Below are 23,723 nucleotides of genomic sequence, written 5' to 3' on the forward strand. Positions count from 1 at the left end.
GTATGGTTTTTCCTGTCTTCTATCCTATCTCTCAGGAGGAAAAGGGAAATTTTGACTAAAAGAAAACGTAATTATAATTAACTCTGTTAGTAGTTTTCATTCACTGAGAAGAGTAAGCAAAAGAATATGCTTATTCCTGCTTCATACAATAATAACTTTTTTGCGATTCAAAGGGGGTTATTTTCTAGCTACATTATTTATAGGCTCAAATGATTATGGACATTTTTTAAACCAAAAAAAAAAATCATAATTATCAGAGTGAAAACAGATGCAGGTCAATGCAATGTAACACTTTACATAACAATCAATAAAAATGTCAATACAAACAACTACTAAAGGCACCATATGACATTCCAAAGGGAAAAAAAAAATCTTCATTTTCTACTTAGATGCTTTCCTTCCTTTATCAGCAGATGGCAAGCAAATTACTAGTTCAATCCATATGTCTGTATCTGATAGACAGTGTTTTACAAGTCTGAAATTAGTTTAAAACATTTTGATGTTGGCCAGACTACAGAGGAAAACAGGATAACTTTGTCTATTAATGAAAAGTTGGTTTTGTCATAACAAATACTTCCACAAGCTACTACCCATCCAGACTCATTCAGTCGCTAATGGAATTTGTACCCAAAGACATAATCTGTGTTTAACAGACTAACAATTTGTAGTTTCATCCATATTGCTCTTCTGCTGTGCTCCAACACGTCTCCTTACCCTCGCTGAGGTTTACGTAGCGGTGCTGATGAAAGAAATCAAGGCCATCAGAATATTTTTGGTAGGAAGGATATCAGATCACTGTGGCCCTTTATGTGCATGCTAGTAGGCATTCAAGAGAGAACTTGTCTGAGCAAGGACCATTCAGACCAGCACCCTGTCTCCAACCATGGTAAAGTGCAGATGTCTAGGAGAAAAGGTGTTTTAGAAAATTTTGCTTAATCTCTCCCTATCAGGAAGCCTCCATTTGCGATGCAGATGATGTATATTTTGGGAAAGGAGGCCTGGAAAACCTACGTAGTAGGTTCAGTGCAGACAGCTGGATCGAGGTCCTGCTGGCTTCCTAATCCTTGCAAAATTTAATTTCTTTGCCAAGGACCTACAGAACTCTCACAGATAAAATATCTCTCTGCTTAGTGCTTTTAAAAATGTTCTTTCCTCACAACTGTGAAGTACCTGGGTGGGAAACTGGTGTCCAAAATGGCTTCTGCTTCACTTCTTAAGAAAGGCATCACTAAGAAAGCCTCCAAATACCTACAGCAATGATTAAGCCTTCTCGCCAGGCTGTCATTCACTCACAGAAAGCTTACATTTCAGAAAAAGTTCATCCTAGACTCTACACCTTGCAATCCTGGAGCACTAAAGCCCGGTGAATCTCACCCTCCTGAGACATACGCAATCAGTCACGAGGCTTGACTGAAGCTGAGTCTGGTGTTAGGAGTCCCTTAGAACAATATCCTACTGAGACAGCCCAAACTGTGGCACCAAATTCAGCAGACACCAACTGCCCACTTAATTTTTGTAAAATTCCCTGCATCAATTCTGCTCTGACAGTCATTGTGGATGCCTACTGTAAAGACCTCTACCCTCCAACTGTTTAGTTGGCTATTAGGAGGCAAAGGCAAATTGATTAAGTGCTGATTAAGTTTACAGTCATTTACGCATGAGAGGTTCTGTTGAAAAATCAAGCCAGATTTAAAACTTCTGCTAAGCGGAACATAATTTTCTGTAATGGAAAAATCGGTAAAGCTGGAACATACTCTTTGCTTTAAAAATGATTAATACTAGTGCTATAAACCATTTGGCTAAACAACTGCAGAAGATTCTGTGATCAGTGGAGAGACATTTTTAATTTTGAAATAAATCTCATTTCTTAAATTTCATTCTGATTTTTAAACCAGTAAACAGACTAGTAAAACACATGTACGCACAAAAGCATATGTAGGTGCCAAGCTGTTTACAAGAATCAGAAGCCAACAAGATTTTAATCAAGATTTCCATTAACTCTCCCCACCCCTCAAACCCTGCGTAAGGTTGGGTTTGTAAGAATTTTAAACAAAAGGAAATACATACATTTCTAGCATACTTAGTCAAATATAAAAGAATTTCAGTAATATACTAACAGGTACTGTGCTACTGCCAATGGAGAGCTTTTTGTCTTCTTTATCAGCTGCAGGGAGGAATGCCAAAATGATCACCATAGCTGAGTCCATTAACTGAATTCTGAAGAAAATGCTTTTCTCAAGAAACAGGCTGACTGAATGTATTCTGCACAATACAAACTTTTACACAGGTCTGGGATACGTCCATTTTAGGCTGGGAGAGCAGCTGCCACGAAATGTTGAAGAAATAGGGAGTGTATGTCAGTATCTTCTAACTCAAGAACATAACACCATGAACATTAAAGCAGTTACTATCAGAAAAAGAACTCATAAATATGTAAAGATATCATTCTCCATACGTTTTATAAAGGGGATAATAGCGGTATATTAAGTTTTGCTTTGATTTTAAAGTTTTCACCTTGCGGTGTCTGCCTCACAGCCTTTTAGTCATGTACAGACTGGAGCAGCAACAGCTTTGAAGTGCCCAACTTCCAGTGAAGTTCCTAACATTTCTTTTAGTAAGTCTGAAGAGGTCTGTATGTGATTTACTCTAATTTCAGAACAAGCTCAGAAATTCACCCTAACACAAAAAGATACAATTTCTTCATGAAAGAATGGGAGAGTCATTTGAGCACCGTATCACTGCCGGGGGATGGGGGCAGAGCGGCAAGAAAATGCTTTGGCAGCATGATCAAATGAAACTCAAAAATACTGGCTGTATACACGATGATAGTCAAAACTTTAAGGGAAACAAAACAGAGCTTTCTACAGATGAGTTCCTTCTATTTTTTTTCCCCAACCAGTAAATATAGTTTAAGTGATTCACAGCCGATTTTTATAATTGTAATGAGCAGCTGTGATCAAACTCTATTTGTAGCATCATAATAAATTTGCCCCCCACCTACTAAAATTAGTTCTAAGCATTCAAAATTCCCATTTGAACATCTGACTGAACAAAACAGGCATTGCTCCATGCCAAAAACTGGAGGAAATAGACCTAAAATATGGCATTTTCTCACCAGAAATTGCAGGCTCCCAGAATAACATGTGAATTAAAACTCATTCCAAGGTTGTTTGCATTGCTCCTCATTCCCATTCATAACAAATTCCTTGACAAATGTTCTGATTATTTCTCTTTTTTTTCTTGCTTTTTTTATTTAAACACAATTTTCAAATCACAGACGGTCTTGCAAGGAGAAACAGCCAATAGTACAACCCATCTGAAAATGGAGAGGGTGGAATTTTACTCTCAGCAAGTGCTGGAGGCAACTGACATGATTAAAGACTGCAGTTTAAGCCATCGTTAAAGGCTTCTTCCCATAAGTGAAAATGTGTAGTTTGCCACTCTACACATCAGAGGCATGTAAACCAAAATGAGGTCAAAGTCAAAGAAGAAACACAAATGCCTCACTCTAAAAAAGTTCCTGCTTTCTCTCTTTTTTTTTTTTTTTTTTTAATCAGGCTAAAGGGGAGAAGAGAAAATTTAACAAAGTTAAAATGATGATGTTTCCTAAGTTCTTCTCTTTTGCCAGTGTTTTTGCAATAAGTTACATCATCGTGCCCAGAGAAGATAATTGGCAATATTGACTCAGGATGCCTATGGATCGGGCTCTTCGTAGCACTGCACAATATGGATTTTAAAGCACCTCCTCACTCTCACCTTCTGAGGCAAGGAACTGCCCTTACTCCCATTTCACAGACAGAATCAGGAGTATAAGGCCTAGATAAACTAAGAAATGAGAGGGGATTAACCATCTAACTAGGACAAATATGATTCACCAGCTGTATTACAGCAAACACAACAAGTGGCAACTCCCAAGCACTTGATCAGCAATCTGAGCAGGAACTGTTCTTCCCTCTTCACTGGAAAGGCACACTTGCTGCAGCTGTAAATGCTGTCCAAGACTTAAGCAACATATGGGCTTTAATAATATGATATAATATCACATATAAAATTACATATTATATATGATAATAACAAAATAATTATATTTGCAAATCTCAGGCAGCACAGGGAAACACGAATCAAACAATTGCAAAGTCGATTTGCAAGCTCCCTGCTTTGTGCAAAGCATTGTGCAGCCTGAGCTGCCACTGTGCCGTTTGCTTCAGAAAAGTACAATGCAAAAAGAGAAATCATCCTTATTCCTTCTCTTGTCTTTGCATAAATAATATTCTATCTGAACTCCAAGTAAACAATGTAGCATGGTACAGAATATGTGTATTTACAGATTCCTATTGCATACATATATTATTATATTGCTACAACAAAGATCATAAGATTTCGTAAAATATACATAATGCTACTTAGAAAAATGCTTAGAAAAACATCAACAGAACCATTTAGCCATTATAAAGCTTCATTTTAAAAACAGAACTTGGTGCAATAAGTAAATAAATTCTATTAGGCAGGAAATTGTTCACTAAATCAATTGTGCTGCATTAGAGATCTTAAAATTAAGACCACTTGCAAGGTGGCCACATGCAGACTCTGAGGAGTGCTAAGGTAACAAAAGAAGTTCCATAAACCCTTTTGCATATCTCACATGTATATTTGTTTCAGCGCACATCTGTTCATATAACAGAACTATTTTCCATGGTTGCCATTTTTAATTGGGTGTATTAACCCCTAGATACCTCCATGGAAAAATCCCAGAACATGTGTGTGCACTGTTTATCCACAAATCTGTCTTTAAATCTTCGCCATTTTGAATTTGTTCAGATGTGGATAGCATCTGGATTCCTTCAAATCAATTATAATTACAACAATCCTTTCTTAGTCCAATAAATTAAACATTTATTTGCTATCGTAATATTCCTTCTCTGAAAGAATATATTTATTGTGTCTTTTAATTACCAAAGTACATGTACAGGGTTTTCTGAAATTCAACACAGAAAGCCACTCTGCACTTCCCGATGTTAAAGGTATCTTCACATAGATTTTCATTGTTCAGCACCACAGTACTTCAGGCAAAAATATAATTATGTACAATCCTTACCTGCATTCATCTATGAAATTTAATTTTCCATTGAAAATCTACAAGTTAGCAGCAAGTTCTGCCCTCAGACATGAGCGTGTGTTTCCTATTGGATCCAGTTTAGCAAAATTTATCCTCATTTTTTAAATACAATTCGAGTTTCCACCTCAGGTATATAATCTAATGCAAAGTACTGTTAGCGACAGAGAATAAGAGCAGAACTGTCTAATTGTTATAGTTGCACTTTTCAAAACTTTGGAAACTATTTTTGCCCCTGAAACTCTGGAAAAGCTCAGCTAATTATTGAAATCATTCGGCACATCAGACGCTCTGTTTACTTACTTCCAGGCTTAAATGGTGTTTCCCATAGTCAGCTCTCCGAACTATTTAGGCTGCACGGGGTTATTTGCTCCAGCGTGTGCACGTTCAGTGCCCACAGCTGCGCTCCACACCATGACGCTGCTTCTTTTAAAAGTACAACCTAGTCGCATCCACAGTGGAAAAAAAAATAAAATTCAGCAATGTGTTTGAGGACTGATTAAAAAATAAAAATATCTGCTCCTGGGGGATGAAGGCAGGTGCCCACCATACACAGGGTTCGGTCACTGCAGCTGCACCACAGCAAGAAGTGGCTGCCCCAGTGCCTGGGGATGCTCGAGGCCAGCTTCATGCATGTGAGCAAAGTGGCATCCTGATGACCCAGGTACCACATATCGGACCCAAGAGGGCAAAAGACAAGTCCTCCCATCCCACCTAACAAGGGTAGTATGTAAATGAGTTAATTGCACCTGGCACTGACTGACGGTCTGCTCTGGCTGGTCAGTTCAATACGAGAGGGCACCCTTTTCTTCTCATCTCTCCCATCCCAACCAAGCAGCTTGTTTTAAATCAAGAATTATCTCGGTTCTCCCCGCTTGAATCATCGTTATTGATCACAGCAACTTCAGTAAGGCTGCTGCTGCTGACGCAGTGGCCTGGGGGCCTGTCCCAGCCCTCGCAGTCCTTTGTTCCCCGACTGATTCACCTCTCCAGCAAGGATTTTGACGTAGCTGCTGCCCTTTCGCATTATTACCGCGCCCCACCCAAATAATGATTTTATCATTTAAAGCTCTTCCCAACCACATTTTGCAGAAGAAAAGAAAAATAAATAAAAAATTATGCACCATCGGGTGGGTAAACACGCGCGAGGTGGGGCTGTCTCTCCACATGACAGACACACCCCACACAAAAACCAGAAACATGCCTTGAATTGGGCAGGTTAACATTTTTCTAAAAGTTACTTTCTAGTCTGATCTGATCACTCTGTCATGATGAGTAATGCAAAACATTCAATTTCTTGTGGGTTTGGTTCCAGTAGTTGCTAAAAGCAGCCAAGTACATGTTTGTTTCTCAACGGCTTCAAACCTTCGGCGAGCTATTTTAGCTCCGTTCGTGGCCCGCTCCCCAGCGCGGGATTTCACCCGTCTCGGTTTTTGCGCAGGAAACCCGATGCCTCAAAACCGTTTCTCTTCGCATCCTATCTTTATTTTCTCACTTTCCTTGCTGGATGATTCTTGCCCTTTTCCAGGATGTAGTTATATTTAAAAAGCAGCCCACCACCTCCCCGAGCAGAGACTTGTGGAAACAGGTGCTTCTAAAAAATAAAAAATAAAAAGAGCGCGTTTGGCAGCTCTGTGACCTGACAGAGCTGTGTGCGTTAGTAAGACACAGTGCCTGCTGAGTTCCCCTCAGCTAATTAGAGGACCCGTATGGCAATGAATGGCCTTGACTATAAATACTTCCTGAAAGATCTCTAACAGAGTCAGAGGAAATGGGAAAAAAATGAGATGCAGCTACAGGGAAACTATTTCAGATGTTTCTTCTTTAAAGGGCTGCTTTTTTTTTTCCTCCCCAACGTGGCTGAAGGATGAGCTGCTGACTCCAAGATCTCCCCCAACTTAAATATAAGATATATAATTATATGTGTTAAATTTAATTCTGTAGATATACCATTGAGATGCTGCTATCAGAAGGTGGCTGGATGTGGGACACAATGGCAAAGCACACCAAAATTTCAATACGTTTCACTGTAGTGACCACTGAAAAATCACACTTAAAACATGACCCCTGTGGCACTGCCAAGAGCACACTTTGGGGTGAAGGCAGCAGCAAGACTACCAACACCTGAGAGGCAGTTTTTGCCTCAAAGGTATGTTGCCATTCTGGCCAAGAATTTCATGTTTATACGCACAGGAGAAGTATTTTGGAAATCACAAAGGCCAGTTCGGCATTTCCACTGCTTTGCAGGAATCTGGCATCCAGCTCTGCATAGCAGGAGAGTGCTTTACAACAGGAGAAAGAGTGTTTTGCTACTAAGGATTGCATCTGATATTTACTACACTGATATTAAATGAATCAATCATACATAAACTTACTGATACTTGCATATGTAGTGCTTATTTTAGAATGAGTCACTATTGGCCACAGAGAAGAAAGCAAAATGGGGAGGGCAAATATATTTTCCTCTCTGAATTTAAAGCCATGTAGCAGCTTCTCAACTGAACACTGCATGAAATATCAGGAGTGTAAATATCACAGACAAAAAGAAAAATAACTCTCCTTAAAGTAAATGGAAACTTTCTTGAAAAATAGTGATTTCCCATGAAGAGTTTAATCATCATGGTGCAGAATAATCTCAATTTAATAGCAGAGCTGCCTTTATTCTTTGCCCCTGTATAAAAAGCTCATAGCAAATGTTACCGTAACTTCAGCTGGATATTTAATGTTACAGCCTGCCGTCTCCCTTTGCCAACCACCACCAGTACCTTTGCAATAATTTGATGATCTCTCTCTCTCTCTCCCTCTGATGGTGCACAAATCCACCCATTGCATGAATTATAATTAATAATACATAGGCATCTCCCTGTGCTTCCAGGCATACGCAGCCCTGCAGGGCACACTGCTATTCTGCATCTGCATCAGCTACACTACGATGCAAGGAAGCAGTATTTACCAATACCTTCAGGGGGGCTAACTAGGTCTGTATATAGATCTGAAGGCACAGGCTGCAATTCCCCGTTTTGTGGAAAACTTTGTACGGCAGCGTCCACATGTAACAAAACAGGCCACTTCATTTAAAATCAGTTTAGCAAAAAGTTCCTGCTCTCCAAGATCAGCGTTGTCAAAGCATTAAACAATCTGCCTGGCCCGGGAGTCTGCTGGCTGCCAATGTGCTACCCAAAAAAGGAACATTTTTGCATCTCAATAGACTTTCCAGTATCAACAAATCTTTAAACTAAAAAATCAGCTACTCTAAGGAAGAGCAGAAATAATGTCTACATTGTACCATGCTGAGGTACATTTTTTGTAATTCCCATTTGCAAAACATACATATTCGCTGTAAGTACAGCTGCTGGAAACATTTTAATAAGAAAAATAAATTAAAGCTACTCACAGAAGTGTACCAAGCCCCTGAGAAAGATTCTGTTACACACACACACAGCCTGGAAGCTCTCTTGGGGAAAAAGGTGCGTCCCCTGCATATGTGTGCTTGCACACATGCAGAGCTCAAGCTATCGTCACCGCACTATCTCCAGCTCCTCAAAGGTCACAAACCACTAAAAAGAAAATAAATCCTACCCTAATGACTCCCATGAATAATCTACTGTAGCACAGAGCCTGGGGAGGGAACACGACCATCATGCGTTGAAGGAATGTGAGAAAGCAGCACATAAACAGCTTACAGAACACCCAAAGCTGAAAAACACTTAATTCCAAAAGTTTGCAATTATCATTAGAGAACTATGGGGGTAACTGTAGATTTTCACCTTTTCCCCTGTTGATCTGTATTGCCTTTGATATTTTGTTAAATTGCTAATAACTTCAATCATAAACTCAGTATCTAGAAAACAGCCTTACAACATTAAACTCTCTATCTATATGAAAAAAAATGTGAAAAACATTATCTTCCCTCTCCCTTCCCCCAGTCATCATGAGAGAACTAAAAAATGAAAAGCACATGGTATTACTGCTACTGTTGAATCATTACAAATCATTCTTAATAAACAGAACCACTCTATAAATACTGGATAGCCAGCACAACCAAAGGGATGTGTTAGATTTTTTTCAGTCCATTTCTCACAGTGTTTATTCACTGAGTAATCCCAAATTTTTGGCTTCCTCTGTGCCGATCTTTGAAAAAACACAAAATGAAGGTGTCTACAGTGATTTTATTATAGGTTTTGTTTCCTAGTCACCAGTCGTCCTGGGATACAGTATTTTGCATGAGAATTCATTATATGATACCACAAGTATGTACTGATTTAACCCGTTGTTTTTACAAAGCCCCAGATTTTCGAGTACAATCAACTATTTCTGCCAGCTATTTCACGTTAGAAAAACACATTTCCCCAAAAGTGGATAATCATGTGAGAATTGGTAACAGTATGATTTTTTATTTTCAGGATTACCAAAATTAACTTTTCCCAAAATGGAGAAGGTTTATTTCTGAACAATTTCTAACTCTGTCCAGACTGAGTGAGCTTCCAGGTATTCCTAACACCCAACACAAAGCTCCCACTGGTCAAGCTGACCAGCACTTTTTCTTCTTACTTAGTGGCCCCAGTGCTTCATCCTATAACTCTGTCCATAGAAAACTAAATCAAGAATAAAATAAAGCAGTTAGGTTTCTATGATCTTTTTCACAGATCCAGGGGAACAGGGAATATCCATCTCACTGGAAGAATTAATATCACTCACAGAATCACACTCCTTCATCTTCCCCCATCTCCTGTCCTCCAGATCCCCCCTTATCTTCAAGCAGCTTGAATTCTCACTGTTTTCCTCTATCCATTAATAGTGATGAAACATATCATTAGGGACTCTGTTCCTCAGAAGCAGAAAGTTAACTTCCCCACTCATTCCTTAAATAATTCAAACTGACAAAGGCAACTTGCCCAATTTCCAAAGAAAAGTGAAAATTAAATGATTATAAGTAAGGAGAGAAGGAAAAAAAAAAAAAAAGACAAAAAGACCACCAGGTACACAGGTGAAGGAAAAAGACTACCAGGTTAGCACATCAGAGTTCAAAAAGCAATGAAGATAAAACTGTATACAAAAGTAATTCTTCTTTGAAAGGTGTCAGCATGATTTCACCAGTCAGTATAGACCTAATCCAGTATTAAATCCTTTTACAAACCATATCAAAGAAAAGTTGGGTTGTTCACAGAATTTTGAAATGCAAGAAGTTAATTTATATACCCTGCTAACACACAAAAATAAAAACTTTTTTTTTTTACAGAAAACCATGCAAATTATTGGTAATTTATATTTTTTGAAAATCTAGAAGTGATCAAAACGTTTCCAAAGTGATAAAAAATAATAACAAATATACTAGTATCTTTGTATAAAGATTGAACTTATTTTAAAGGATGGCATAAGAAGCAGCCAGTGTACAGTTTTCCCTTCTTCATTTACTGTTCCCTAAAAATTGTAATATAATGGTCTTATTTTATGATTTCAGATTTTAGGCTCTCGTTACCAAACAGATTGAGACGTTTATAGAGCTGATTCCACATATTACCAGGCCACTCTGGATATTATTATTAAAAATAAATGAAAATTATTTGTACTCTGATAAACCCAAAATATAAATGGTTCCTCTGGCCAATATGTAACTAGTGTCATATGTACAACATGAATTCCACTGCTAGTCAGATATATGTATATATTTTTAGACATATTTCTAAATGGAGGAGAAATATAAACCTGCCATTCACAATGAACACACACCCAGGCCCAACAGGGAACCTGTCATCCTGTGACTGCTTCTCATACACTTAACATCTGACATCAGTAGCTATTCACGACCTGCAAGGCACAAAAAACTGTGGTCCCCCTAAACTGCATGCAGACTTTAAGTGACAGACACATTATTTTATAATTAGAATAACTGTAATATTTTTAAGACTACTGACTTCATTTTAAAAGAGCTTTTAAGGTTTATCTATGTATATGGAGACAGATATACACCTGTATAATCTTAGCAGACCATGGAATAAAACATTTATCTTGCCTTTGGTCTTCTTCTGTCATGTTGTTCATTCTTACAGTAATGGAAGTTATGGTTATAAATGTTCTTATAAAAGACAATACAGAACAAGAGATGATCACCACTTCCATTCTCGTGAAGTTCACCTGCAAGTTCCTAAAAGTTCAAATAGGGAGCAGCCCCTGAAAAAATTCAGTGATGACACCAGGAGAAAGGCACTTATTTGTCTCCATGTTCAGCTCCTCAGAATTTGAGAATTCTTCTAACTTCAAATTTACCAACAGTGGAAAAAGCATACCTTGCTGGAAGGGGAAGTTAGGAAGTTCCTTATGTCTACTTTTTTTTTACCAATATATTTTTTTTTAGAAAGACAGAATAGGAATTATTTGGTGTGATGAATATTCTCCCCTTCTTTATCACACAAGCTCCTTCCTTTTCTCTCTTTTATTTGCTTCCAAGGCAACCAGACAAGTGTCAAAATTGATATGTAATTATGCTGTTTTACAAAAAAAAGAGGTTATTTTTTATTAACATTTAACTCAGGTTTCATATTCTTAGATATTTAATAATGCGAAATCTTGCTTAAGTGTGAACTGTCACACCACCTCAAAATTTAAGAGGTGATTAGTTGTTTCAGTGTAACAGATGTGCAGCCTTCTGGGGTTCTAAACCCTCGTTCTTCAAATGCATCATCAACCTGCACAATTAGCAGGAATGATTAAACAAAATTCAATCAGAGCTAAATAGCAAAAGCAGAATCACTTGCTTACTAATACTGCATCAAATATATACACTGTTTTATGCAAACACTTTGGAACATTTACCTGCCAGTTTCGGTCTACAAGTTTGAATCTTTCAGTCTTCCCCTGATTTTTATTTTTGTTTTCCCATGCATTCACTCTGGAAACGAAGAAATCTTTCACATGCCTAATTAAACATAGCATACATGTAATCAGGAAAAAAAAAAAGAAAAGAGAGAGAGTGAGAGCTTCCTACCCGTAACAAGGACTGGGATTCATCCTTTGCCTTGCCGTCCCCGGATCCAGGGTAGGGCTGGGTGAGCTGCCCGGCCTTCTCCGCCGCTCCGGCTGGCACGCCCTGCAGGAAGCCCTTGCTCTCCACCGCCAAGCCGTAAATGGGCCGCGCGAGATGGGCAGCTTCTACGTTCGGACTATCCCTTAAAGGCTTTGGCTGCTCTTGGCCAACGGACACGGGGGTCAACAAGCCTAAACTGGTCTGTGTGTAGGACGGGCTCCCCCTCAGAATGTCTGTTCCTCTCCAGGTCACGTTACGAAGATCATCAGCGGGACTGTCAGTCCAACCCTTCTCCTTAAGCACTTCCTTATCTTCTATCTTTTCCCTCTTGACTATGCTGTCAGATATGGGCTCCCCCATTTTGGGGTCTGGATTAATCAGACTGTAGACCTTGAGGTCAATTTTTGGCTCCTCCTTGATAGACGAAACGCTGTGACTGTCCTCCCCATTGGCTGTAGTGACGTCCACCTCCTGACAGTGCACAGTGTTGAAGTGCTCTAGTAGTGACTGAGTGTCAACAGCTGTGAAGCTGCACTGACGGCATTTGTAGCAGTTGTGTACTCTCCTGGAACGAAACGAGAAGTGCGTTAATGCGAGTCTCCCCTCAGCCCTCCCGCTCTCACTGGCTTTACCCACCAAGAAGAAAGAAAATAAATTCAACGTACAGTACGAGTCCCTCCAATAAAGCAAGCAGGTTTGCTTTGTTGTCTGACACAATAGGGGAAAAATCCTGCTGCTTTTCACCCCCACGCCTTGCAATGACCTCCTATTGTTCATTCATACTCCACTGCATTATTCTAAACTTCATATAATTTTCACTGGGATTTTGTTTTGTTTCCTTTCCTGTTTGCTGCAGTACACTCTCCACTTTCCATTGTGGTAGAAACACTGACTGAAGTAATATTTTTTTTTCCCCAACAAAAATCAAATAGTTAGAAGAGGAATGTTTTCTTTGTATAAAAAAACAAACAAACAAAAAACAATATTCACATAAGTATACTCTAGAAAAATCAAATGTTGAAAAATTCCTTTGCTTTCCACCATTTTGAGTTACTTTTGTTGACAAAGATCATTTTGAGCAGAGCTCTGCTTAACTTACGGGATAAGAACACACCAAAGGATGGCAGGTTGCACACAACAAACAATACTATTTGTCCTCTGTGGACATTTCAACATGACCTTAGATGCTGCTCTAAAGCAAAAGCAGCATAGTCGGCTGTGTCAATACAAGCTGCATTTTCCTGTCAAACACAGAAGTGATTGGGTAAGACCCGGAGCAGTCTGGAATAACGCGCCTTCCTGTTTTCATTCGCGAAGCCTATATAAAGTGCTGTATTACTAAATTATGTAAAGCATATGTTGCTACATTGGAACAACATGTTACCACTTTATCTATCAGAGGAACAGAGCACTTTTTATGAGCTATATAACATTATGAATAATCATTTAATGCACAGAAGTGGTCCGAGCCCTCCGTCGGAATCGGGCCCCTTCGCGCCAGGCCGAGCCAAGCACCGTCCCTGCCTTTCCTCGACACGTTCGCAGAGCTGCAGCAACCTTCTCCCTGCAGATCCGCTCACACATCCACACCCCGTGCGTTCAAGAGCCACAACAGTGTCTTCAGCCAAGCTAGAAAACGAGCCTTTCACTATCCACACAGGACAAAACTTGCATGAGAAATCTGTTACTGCCCTGACAACTCCAATTGTTAGAATTAATTCTTCTGAGGCCAAATCCTGGTCTCGGTGAAGTCAATGGCTAAACTCCCATTGACTTCAGTAAGCGCAGGATTTGGCTCTCAATGCATCTGTGGAACTGGAATGATACACAAAATGTCCCTGTTTAAGTATGATAGTTTAGAAGGGACAACTTGCCAAACTTCCAAAAAAAAAAAAAAAAAAAAAACCCTTGTCTTCCTTCTTTCCTTTCGTTGAAAAAACAAACCATATGTTATTTACATTGTCTGATTTTCTTGCAGTTGTGTCAGCGTGCAAACATGAGCACACATTCAAATTCGAGCTTTTTAGCCCTTGTGCAATATCAGTTTTCTTTTTGTCATTTTCTGTATTTATATTCATTTTAAGGGACTAGATGGGCTCATTCAGTTACGCAAAAAATACAGTCAGCTATTCTCCATATAGCCTTATGGCAACAAAACCTACTTGTAGGAGAGAAAGCTGCAGGTTAAAATCCTGCTCTGGCTGCGTTCCGCTTTTTTTCATTCTACAATTGTGTTTTATTAAAATCAGCTTCTCTCTCAATGCGACACTAATATATTCACTCTTGCAACTTAATTCTTCTCTAAACCAAGCTTAATTCTCTTCTGAACCAAAAAAAAAGGAGAGTGCTATCTGATCAAAACCATTTTACACATACAAAAAGCCAAGTTTTAAAGAGGGTCTGCCCTGTAAAGGTGGGATACCATCAGGGAAGTCCAAGTTAGAGAGGGGCTAGTTATCTTAAAAGCCAAGTTAAACAAGACCATTTGGGGCTAATGGCTCAACCCCATACACTCCCCATGTGAAAGTTTATCAATCCTTTGGGAGACTACTTAGCCCTAAGTGTCTCTTGTTTAACTTGGCTATTTCAATAGCTAACCCCCTTTTCTAACTTGGCTCTCATCTACAGACATCACACCTCCAAACAGCTGATCTTTTTCTGCCTAGCTTGCCTTTTTTTTTTTTTTCCATCCTTTCTCTTCCATGCTGGCTAAATGGTTTTGATCAGGAGCAGTAAACACCACAGGAGTGCTGCCATGCTTATGAGGCCACAAACAAATGTAGAATATTAGATACAGTTGTAACTGAGTGGCTGGGGCCCTGACGAAATCACCTTTTTTACATGAGCGCTTTCTAAATTTAAGGGATTTATAATCTATTCAAAGGGAGTCATGAAAACATCTTGTATTTCTTCTGTTAAGCTGTGACAGAAATTGTGATGTGGAAAAGACTGATTTAGACAGGTAGCCCAACAGGCTTTTTCTTCTAGGATGTATACTTCTCTAGTAGTGTTCATCACTGCCATTATAAATCTTCATATTTTACATGTCCTTTACATTTTTCTATCCAAAAGCTCAAGGAAAGAAAGCTCAAGTTTGTAACTGTCCAATATAAGTCAAAGTCTCAAATAAAATAATAACTATTATAACCCTAGAGAACTTTTTTAGAATTGGAAACTCTTATCCTTCCCCAGAACAAGGCATAAAAAGAAGTATGTTTTCACCTCTGATTCTTTTCACCCCACCCTGAGAGCAATCAAGAGAACAAGCTGGCAAACTTTCATTTCTTTTTGTACCAGATTTTAAATCTACACAAGGTTCCTAAAGGTCTAAGTTACAACTAGATTTGTGCACAGAACTTCCCAAAACTAAGCCAAAAAAATATCAAAGTTCCAGTTTGCAAAGTACACCATAAGCACTTTTGTGCTTATTGGTCAGAGGATAGATGTTTGAGGAAAAGTTAAGTATGGAAGAAAATTAGGTAAATAAAGATGGGAACAGCATTCTCCCCATTATGATTTTGCTCCTATACCACTCAAGCAAACTAAAAGCAGGTTCAAGCCATAAGCTGACATACTTCCCATGTGACAATGGAAAGGCAATGTTACACCATCCACTGATGTCACTTAGCATTATTATTTGCACTACTAAATAAATCAAAGACTTGATTATTCCTGGACATTAAAACAGTTATGGCCCAATCCAAAAATTAAATGTCATGGAATTCTGGCCAAATTGTTGCTGCCCTGTTAGGTTCTGACAACTTAATAAAATCATATCATTTATTTCTACTGAAATACACCTGAATTGGGTTGCAATAGAAGGTAAGAATTTTCCCTTGCAAAACTTGAAGGTGGAGAGATTAGATGTCTTTTTTTGAGAGATTTAATGTTATTTATGTGAGATTTCTAATAGGCTGTGATACTCTTGACACTAGCAAGTTGTTAATTAAGTCTTGTTGACATACTTCTAACTAGTCTGAAGTATTACAAAATACCATCCTCTACAAAACAAGTAATTTTTTTAAAATTACCTGAAGACGTTCCTATGCTCTAGGGCATAGAAAATATTCTGGATGAGGGTACGGCTGTCATATCACTTCCATTTTTTTGCATGCTTTGAATTTCATTAAGAATATAATAATTGCTAACATTTCTTGTGAAGAAACAGGGTCATAAGAAAGTTTACTTTGGGGATGGGTGCTGCACTTGGGCTTGCAGGGAGAGGAAAATACTCAGTAGAAGCAAAGGGAGCAAAAAGCAAGCAAGACAACTCAGCGGAAGGGCAGAAAGGGGAGGAGAATGGGCAGAGCGGAGAGCAAGGCTGAAATGAAATGCAAGCAAAAGCCACCGGCAAGAGCAAACAAGTTCAGAGCAGTGAATTAAGGTGTCAGGAGGATGGAAAAGGTCTTCGCAGCTGCTGCTGCTGTTCGCCAAGTGAAGGCCCCAGCTCTGCCGCAAAGCAGGAGCTGCTGGGCCTCAATTTACACATTTGCCCTCGGTTGGATTCTCCGGGGAGCAGCCCAAAAGCTCCATGTTCCCACAACCTGCACGTCTCAGACCTTTCTCCAGCTTCTGCTGCCTGTTGGTGTCAGGGGCGGTGGGGGGCAGCCCCGATGTCCCCGTCCCCAAAGTGCAGGCATGGCGCTGGGGGCATGCAGGCTGCAGCTCCAGTGATACCCCCTTGCCTTTACCGTCTTACTCCACTGACATTTAAGAGGTGAGAAATTTCATGTAATTCTGCTGAACAGCCCTACAGAGCTGCCATCATGTGCATTTGCAAAAATAATCTCCATTTATTAGAAAAAAAATATTCTGCTCCACTGCCAAAGCTCGTATTTCATTTGTGAGTCTATTTGCTTTTTATGTTTTGCTGTTGTTTAATGAATAACAGTCACCAGCCTACCTATTTTTTAAAGAATTTTAGACCATCTTTCAAGCACAGCATTTGTAATTAGCACTAGCACTGATCAAATGCTACTGTCAGTCTTTTTTGACAGTAAGGATTTTCATGAAGAAAAAAGTAATTTGTGCAAAAATGAGAAAATGTGTTGTTCTCCCACATTTTTATAAAAAGTCTGAAATTAAAGGTCTGCAAGAAGCCTCATTCAGCTTTAAGAAAAAAAAGGGAATTTAAAAATAAATTATTCTCAAGCAGAAAAATAATATCTAGACTGAGTCATCTGACTTGCAAAATTTCCCCTAATAGTCAATATGATTTTTATCTAAATTACATGTGTTGGCATCTTTTAGTTCATCAGAATAGCAGACAGTTTTGAGAAAAAAACAAATAAATTTCACAATGAACGCATGGAATACCCGATTCCTCAGAGGAATAACGGAAAATGAGCGGTAGCAGAATTAGAAAATGTAGGCCAACAAACATTCTGGGGATTATTTGAGTAAGCACCTTTTAGTGAGGTTTAAATACAAGTAAACTCAAGTGCAATGTGATTCATTAACTTCAAATTTAACTGAACAGGTCTCAAATAATCATGTCAAGGAAATACTGAATGAGAGTTAAATGTTAATATACATTTCTGTAGAAAGAAAAGTTGAAATGAACAACTTGCAAATTCTAACACTGTTGCAAATACATGGCTGCAAAGGAATAATATTAGGACATAGAAAAAAAAAATAAACTAACAGACACAGGCAAATTGTAGACAAAGAGCCAAAAGGAAACCAAATAAAAGCAAATTAATTAAACATGCTGTTCATGCCTATGTCTTAAAAAAGAAAATAATCAAGAAAGCAAACCAAAAAAAATACACAAACTCAAATAAGTAAGAGCTATCTCCAATACTCACACATTATCTAGGGTAAACTTAAAGATGTGAATGGCAAAACACTTTCTGTGGCCACATTAATGCTTACGACCATGTTTATCACTACAATCCATTCAGCCACTTATTATATAAAATGGCAGTTTACATATATATATATATTCATGTATATAATTTTATATACATCAGAAATATATAATGGTGTGGCCTAACAGCTTTATTGGGATAAACTCTGATGAAGCCACAGAGAAGACCTGAGGCTTCTCTGAAGCCTGAAGGCTGTGAGCTGCCTCCACACAATGTGGTTCTATGTATGTCACATAACTCCCCAACACAACTATTTTACACCACTATTTTTAAGTTCTTTAAAAATCTGAACTAATCTGTACCCTTATTTCTTAAAATACAAAAAGGGAAAGGAAATACAAATCAGGTATATGCAAAATTTTTGTTAAGAAAAAGGAAAAAACAAAGACCTGATAATAATATAAAGAATAATGCCCTAGCAGTCTTTTTTATTTGTTTTAGTTTGGTATATTAAAAACTATGAAAAATGAGGCATAGAAAAGCAAGGTGTTTGCCATTACAGAGCATGTACCAAAAACTGAACTAACTTCTGCAATTTCAAAGACGATGCACAGTGGGAAAGAAGAGCGGCAGTATATGTAGAAATAAACAAAATTCAAATTTAAAAGGGAGTGGGAGAGCGGGGTACAGGAAAGGGAAAGAAGTTGGCAGTTGTGGGGATTTTGTGCTTTGCTTTGACTATACAACATCCTCAGAGTGCTCTATAATGCGGTAGACTGAAGGCTTAAAAATACATTGTTCGAGTGTTTTGAACAGAATAGGCTAATTTTAGACAAACAAGTTGAGATTCAAATGTTTAAACTCATCTTTTGATTTTCCAGAGAGCACATCACATAGCAATTCCCACTGACAACTGCTGGAGCTGAAGGGTGCTGAGCACTCTGGAGGACAAACTGCTGCCATGGGGTATCTGCATTACAGTTCTGAAAGTCATGGCTTCTCCTTTCGTTGGGAAAAAGGATTTTAACTAGGCGTGCTTGTTAAAACTTAAATTAGCAGCTGCAGCAAAATAAAAGTGTTTTTCAGTCAAGGAGCCATTTCAATCTTCCAGTTATTTAACCACTAAAAAAAGATCATGCCATGCCCCAGCGGCGGACAAAGTGCTGCCTATGGAGTTCTACAGCACAGCTCAAAGCTGCTATAATAACGCTTGGAACTTAGATACCACTTTTCATCTTCAAAGCAGTTTACAAACATTAACTAATTAATCCGCACAACATCCCTGAGGCCCACTTGGATCAAAAATGGGGCACTGCATGCTGGGACCTGAATCCTCCGTGGGCCCTAGTTCCAAATTAAAGATGAGCAATCTGCTCTTTTTTTTTTTCTCCTTTTTTTTTTTTTTTTTAAATAGACTCCTGATACACTGCCAATGCAGCCCTCTGTTGGGCAACATTTGGATGCCCCCAGCTTTAATCTCTATTAAAGTATCATGCCCCAGTCTGCCTTTGTTAATTTTGGATGTCTTGGAATCTATTAAATGTGGCACAGTTTCTTCAGCTTTTAACAAAGCTTTAGCTTTGAAAATGCATCTTCTTTTGTCTTCATTCTAGCTGGCTTCCATGCAAAGATCTTTTAGATGAGATAGATACTGAGCTTTCCGTTGTTGTTGACGCATTAGCCTTAACTATTAACATATTCAGCATGATTTTCTAATATTTAACATTGCTTTTACAGCAGCACATAACTGTAGCTTTTTACAAAGTCTAGGAGCCAGCTCCTCCTCCGATGTAAACTGGACTGCCAGTTTACAACAGCACAGGAACTGACCCAAGAAGTTTAGCAGGGAGTTGGCTGCCATCGTGACATTGTGTCAGACTGAGTCAGGAGACTGGCTGCATCCACCTCCAAATAGGAACATTAGCATTTAAAATAAATAGAATGACACTGTAAACCAGCAACACAAAATAAGCATCTGCAAAAGGATCTTGGGGGATGACATCAACAGACAAAAGAGTGTCTGCTCCCAGTGTGAAACCAACACCAAAACAGCAGTGGAATGCTCTTAAACTCATTATTGCATTGCTGGACTTGGGAATGGAAAATACTACAAAAAGGTAGTACATTGAAGCACTGTTACGGAGCATGAAAGGATTCACAGTCTATCTTGGAAAGTAAAGCCATTTGTGTTCCCCTAATGAATGAAGATGCCAGTTTTCTGGTAAAAAGCCTTAACTAAAATAGTACCTAGGAGATTCTGGGTGGAAAATAGTTGACCAAACCTCAAATATGATGGAACTTCAACATGTACACACAAATCCAAATCTCCCTCTTCATCGCACAGGTTTAAACATGTAATTAAAGCCATGCACTTAGCTGGTGTTTTTCCAAAACACAGTGGATGTTGGATTGGACTCTGGCTATAAAGATTTGCATCTATGCACATTCCTATTTTGATTTCCAGTTTCCTCAGTTTTACGGAACAATGACATTTAATTAAGGAATCAGGAGGGCTGTTTGTTTGGGTTCCTATTAGCAATCATTTCAAACTTCACTGTACCTGTAGTGTCGGGAAATCTCTTCTTCCACCTGGGTGGTAAAGTCACATTTGGTACATGAGTGTTCTTTGTTCTCTTTGAGAGTCAGCGGCCCGTCCGCCCCTTGCAGGGTATTTGTTTCGGGTTTGACATCAGACGCTTGGGCTTCGTGTGCGTTCTCATAGTGAAGCAGGAGAACATCTACGTCGGGAGTGGAGAATGAGCACTGATGGCACTGGTGTTTGACTCTAGAGCTTCCTGTCACCCCTGGAGACAGGTGCAAAAGCAAGAGAGCACAGTGGGAACAATTACTTTTTCTGCAAGCAAATGGATAAGTAATTTCTCCAAGGTGCTTTCTGGGCTGCAGAGGCCTCGGGGACAGAACTGACAGTGCTTAATGGTACACTTATGAATGTTGTGTAGCTGCTGATAGTGACGGAGAAGTGGGCCCACCACTATTACATCTGGGCCATGGCTCTTTGAGTACCTAAAGTCACAGAACTGACAGTTGTAGCTCGTCACCATGCTGTCCTCTGCTCCTTTGCTAGTCAAGTCTTTCTTTTTTGCCACACTCGCACCCTTTTCTGTCTTTGTCACTAACTCCCCGTCTGCATTTTTGGCTAGATCATTCTGGTTAATGACAGATCCCCTAGAAAGCTTATCATTCAGATCTGGATGATGGCTTCCTGACTGGCTTCCCCCATGCTGTTTGCTGTAATGTTCTAATAGTTTCAATGAGCTGGACGATTCACAGCTGAAACTGCAAAATTTACACCAGTAGTAACTGGTTGTATCGGTACCATTTTGTCTAGAGGAATCTATTGGCTTGATGGGCACCGAATATCCAACTGGTGTATCATCTCCTGCTTTTACAGTGATTCTGTCTTGCCACTTCCCCAAGTCTCCAGAATCACATGGTCGAAGAGTAGGACTGGATTTATTGGAGTTTTTCTCTGAAGTTTTACCAGAATCAGAGGAGGGAAGGGCTGCTTTCATTTTGTTTGGGTGAGTCTGTAAGAAGTGTTGCTCTAGTTCAGTGGACGAGTTGCCCATGTAGGTGAAATTGCAGAATTTGCAGCGGAAGTACTTGGTGTTGCCTTGGCAATCTGGAGTTTTCCGCCCAATTCCGATGAAGGTTCCACCTAAAGTAACCTATGAATAAACAATAGCATCATTTTAGCTCCACTGTAGATTTAAACAGCAAGGAAGAAAAAAAGAAAGAGAAACAGAGAGCAATTAACTCATAAGCCTCTTAATTAAACAACGTCACCACCATTTTCATTTGTGCACTTGTACTAATGTAGCAAGATATCATACTTACACCCTCACTTATTTAGCATTTGTTGATGAAGATTATGAAATGTTTCACACAGCTGAATATATATTCCATATGAATACTAAACATCTGAGGAAACTGCGGCATGCATCCACAACATGATCTGAATTCAGACTTCCTCGACAGGACTGTTGCTTCCTTCACTAAATCAAGTTATTGATAGACGATCTAATAGTCAGTTCCCAAATCCCTGAGCCCTTTGACAGGAAACTTTGCTGTGACTTTGTATCAGGTGTGGAATAGAAGAATGAGCCCTCGGTCTTTTTTTTTCTCAATATGCTTACATGTTTTAATGATATTCATGCTTAAATGCCCAAGAGAATTGCTTTCTAAATATGAGAACACAAAAATTGAATTTAAGAGTTAAGTCACATTGCTGGGTTGAAGTATGACCAATTCTTCTAAAGAACAGTCCTGTAGGAGTATCCAGTACCCGCCAAGGATGCCTTTTAACAAAGCAGTAGTGGCTGATGTCTGAAACAAGAGGCGGTTTTCTCAAAGATTACTCAGTACAGACGTTCTCCAAGGAAATCTTCCGTCCTCTCATGCACAGAGCCCAATTTAGTAAAACAAGGATGGAAAAACTACAGTAGAAAAATGGCATGTGGCAAAGAAACCTACCACACCCAAGGCCATGACATCACTAATTAAAAAAAAAAAAAAAAAAGGTAGGTCTACTTAACTGTTCTCATGATCTCTGAGCAAAATGGTCTGTCTGCAGGAAGGAAACAAGGCTTCCAGAGCTTATGTTGCTAAACCATGTGTTCGCACAGCAGGCAGGCCTGCCCTTCCCAGGAGTGCACCACACCTGCCCCGTGACATCAGGGGGATTTGCTGCTCCTGTACAACTGGTTTGGAGGCCAAAAAAAGAATCTCCTGACAAAAGTGTCACCGCTGCTCTACTTCTTTTCCTGAATAGTAAACAATGTACAGCATCCAGAAAATAATTCCTCTTCACACCCAAAATCCACAGCCAGCTACTCCTTTGTCATCAGCCAGTCTACGCCACTCTATCAAGGACATGGGTGGAAGCTAACATGTGCCACAATCTACTTTTTTCTGCCCAAGAGATGCCTTATAGGGAGTATAAAATTTCCACAAACGGTTCGATTTTCACTCTCCCAACCAGTAAGTGTATTACTACATTTCTGCAGGATTCAGTTGTGATGCATTAGGCAAATGGTGTAATTATTTTTTGTCTCCTCCTCAACAGCTGTGCCACAAAGAAAGTATGTGATCACTGCTCATTCAGTATCACACCATACGGAAAGACTCAGACATACAGACAGCATGAAATGTAAACATTTTAAATGCATATAATATAAATGCCTTTTAGCCATTTAGCTCAGAGAATGAGACACTATCCTTTGTATCCCATCAGAATTGTACATCAGAATATTGAGTCAAAGAGTTGCTAAACCATGGTATAATGAGCTGCTATTCAGCCTCTGATTCAAAAAGAAAAAAAAAAAAAAAAGCACAATTCCCATACGTTGGTTAAAACTTTTTCTTAAATAAACTGAAAATTGCTTTATGTTTGTTTAAGAAACGTATCTCAATAGGCACTGGTGAGCGGGAGAGCCAAATAGCTAGGATTTAACTATAACAATATTTTCACTTAAACTGGGACTCCAAGTGCTGATACCAAGTCATGAATTTGATTTTGAAAAGGTTCAGGAGGGAAGTTTTAATAGACCTTCTGTACTGCTGAGGATATCTTGTTTTATTAATTTTATGCCTAAAAAGAACTGGAGACAAAACCCTACTGAGCCTGACCCACTGACAGTGGGATTTGGGTGAGCTCCATAGTATCTGGCACTTGAGGCCCTCATCCACTGCACTATTTCAATGTTCAAAGTCTCAGTGGTGTTGAAAGACAACTTAAAGAAAGCATTGATGGAAT

General features: G+C 39.1%; 1 protein-coding gene across 1 annotated transcript in view; it reads right to left on the reverse strand.

Annotated features, from left to right (window-relative positions):
• TRPS1 (transcriptional repressor GATA binding 1) overlaps window positions 1-23,723 on the reverse strand; it is a 213,895-nt gene that overhangs the window by 138,245 nt on the left and 51,927 nt on the right. The window contains 3 exon segments of the mRNA XM_040546917.1: window positions 12,099-12,702; window positions 20,508-20,841; window positions 20,844-21,636. Of these exon segments, the coding sequence (XP_040402851.1) occupies window positions 12,099-12,702; window positions 20,508-20,841; window positions 20,844-21,636 (1,731 nt within the window).

Source organism: Cygnus olor, chromosome 2 (genome assembly GCF_009769625.2).
Source record: "Cygnus olor isolate bCygOlo1 chromosome 2, bCygOlo1.pri.v2, whole genome shotgun sequence".
NCBI classification, from domain to species: domain Eukaryota; kingdom Metazoa; phylum Chordata; class Aves; order Anseriformes; family Anatidae; genus Cygnus; species Cygnus olor.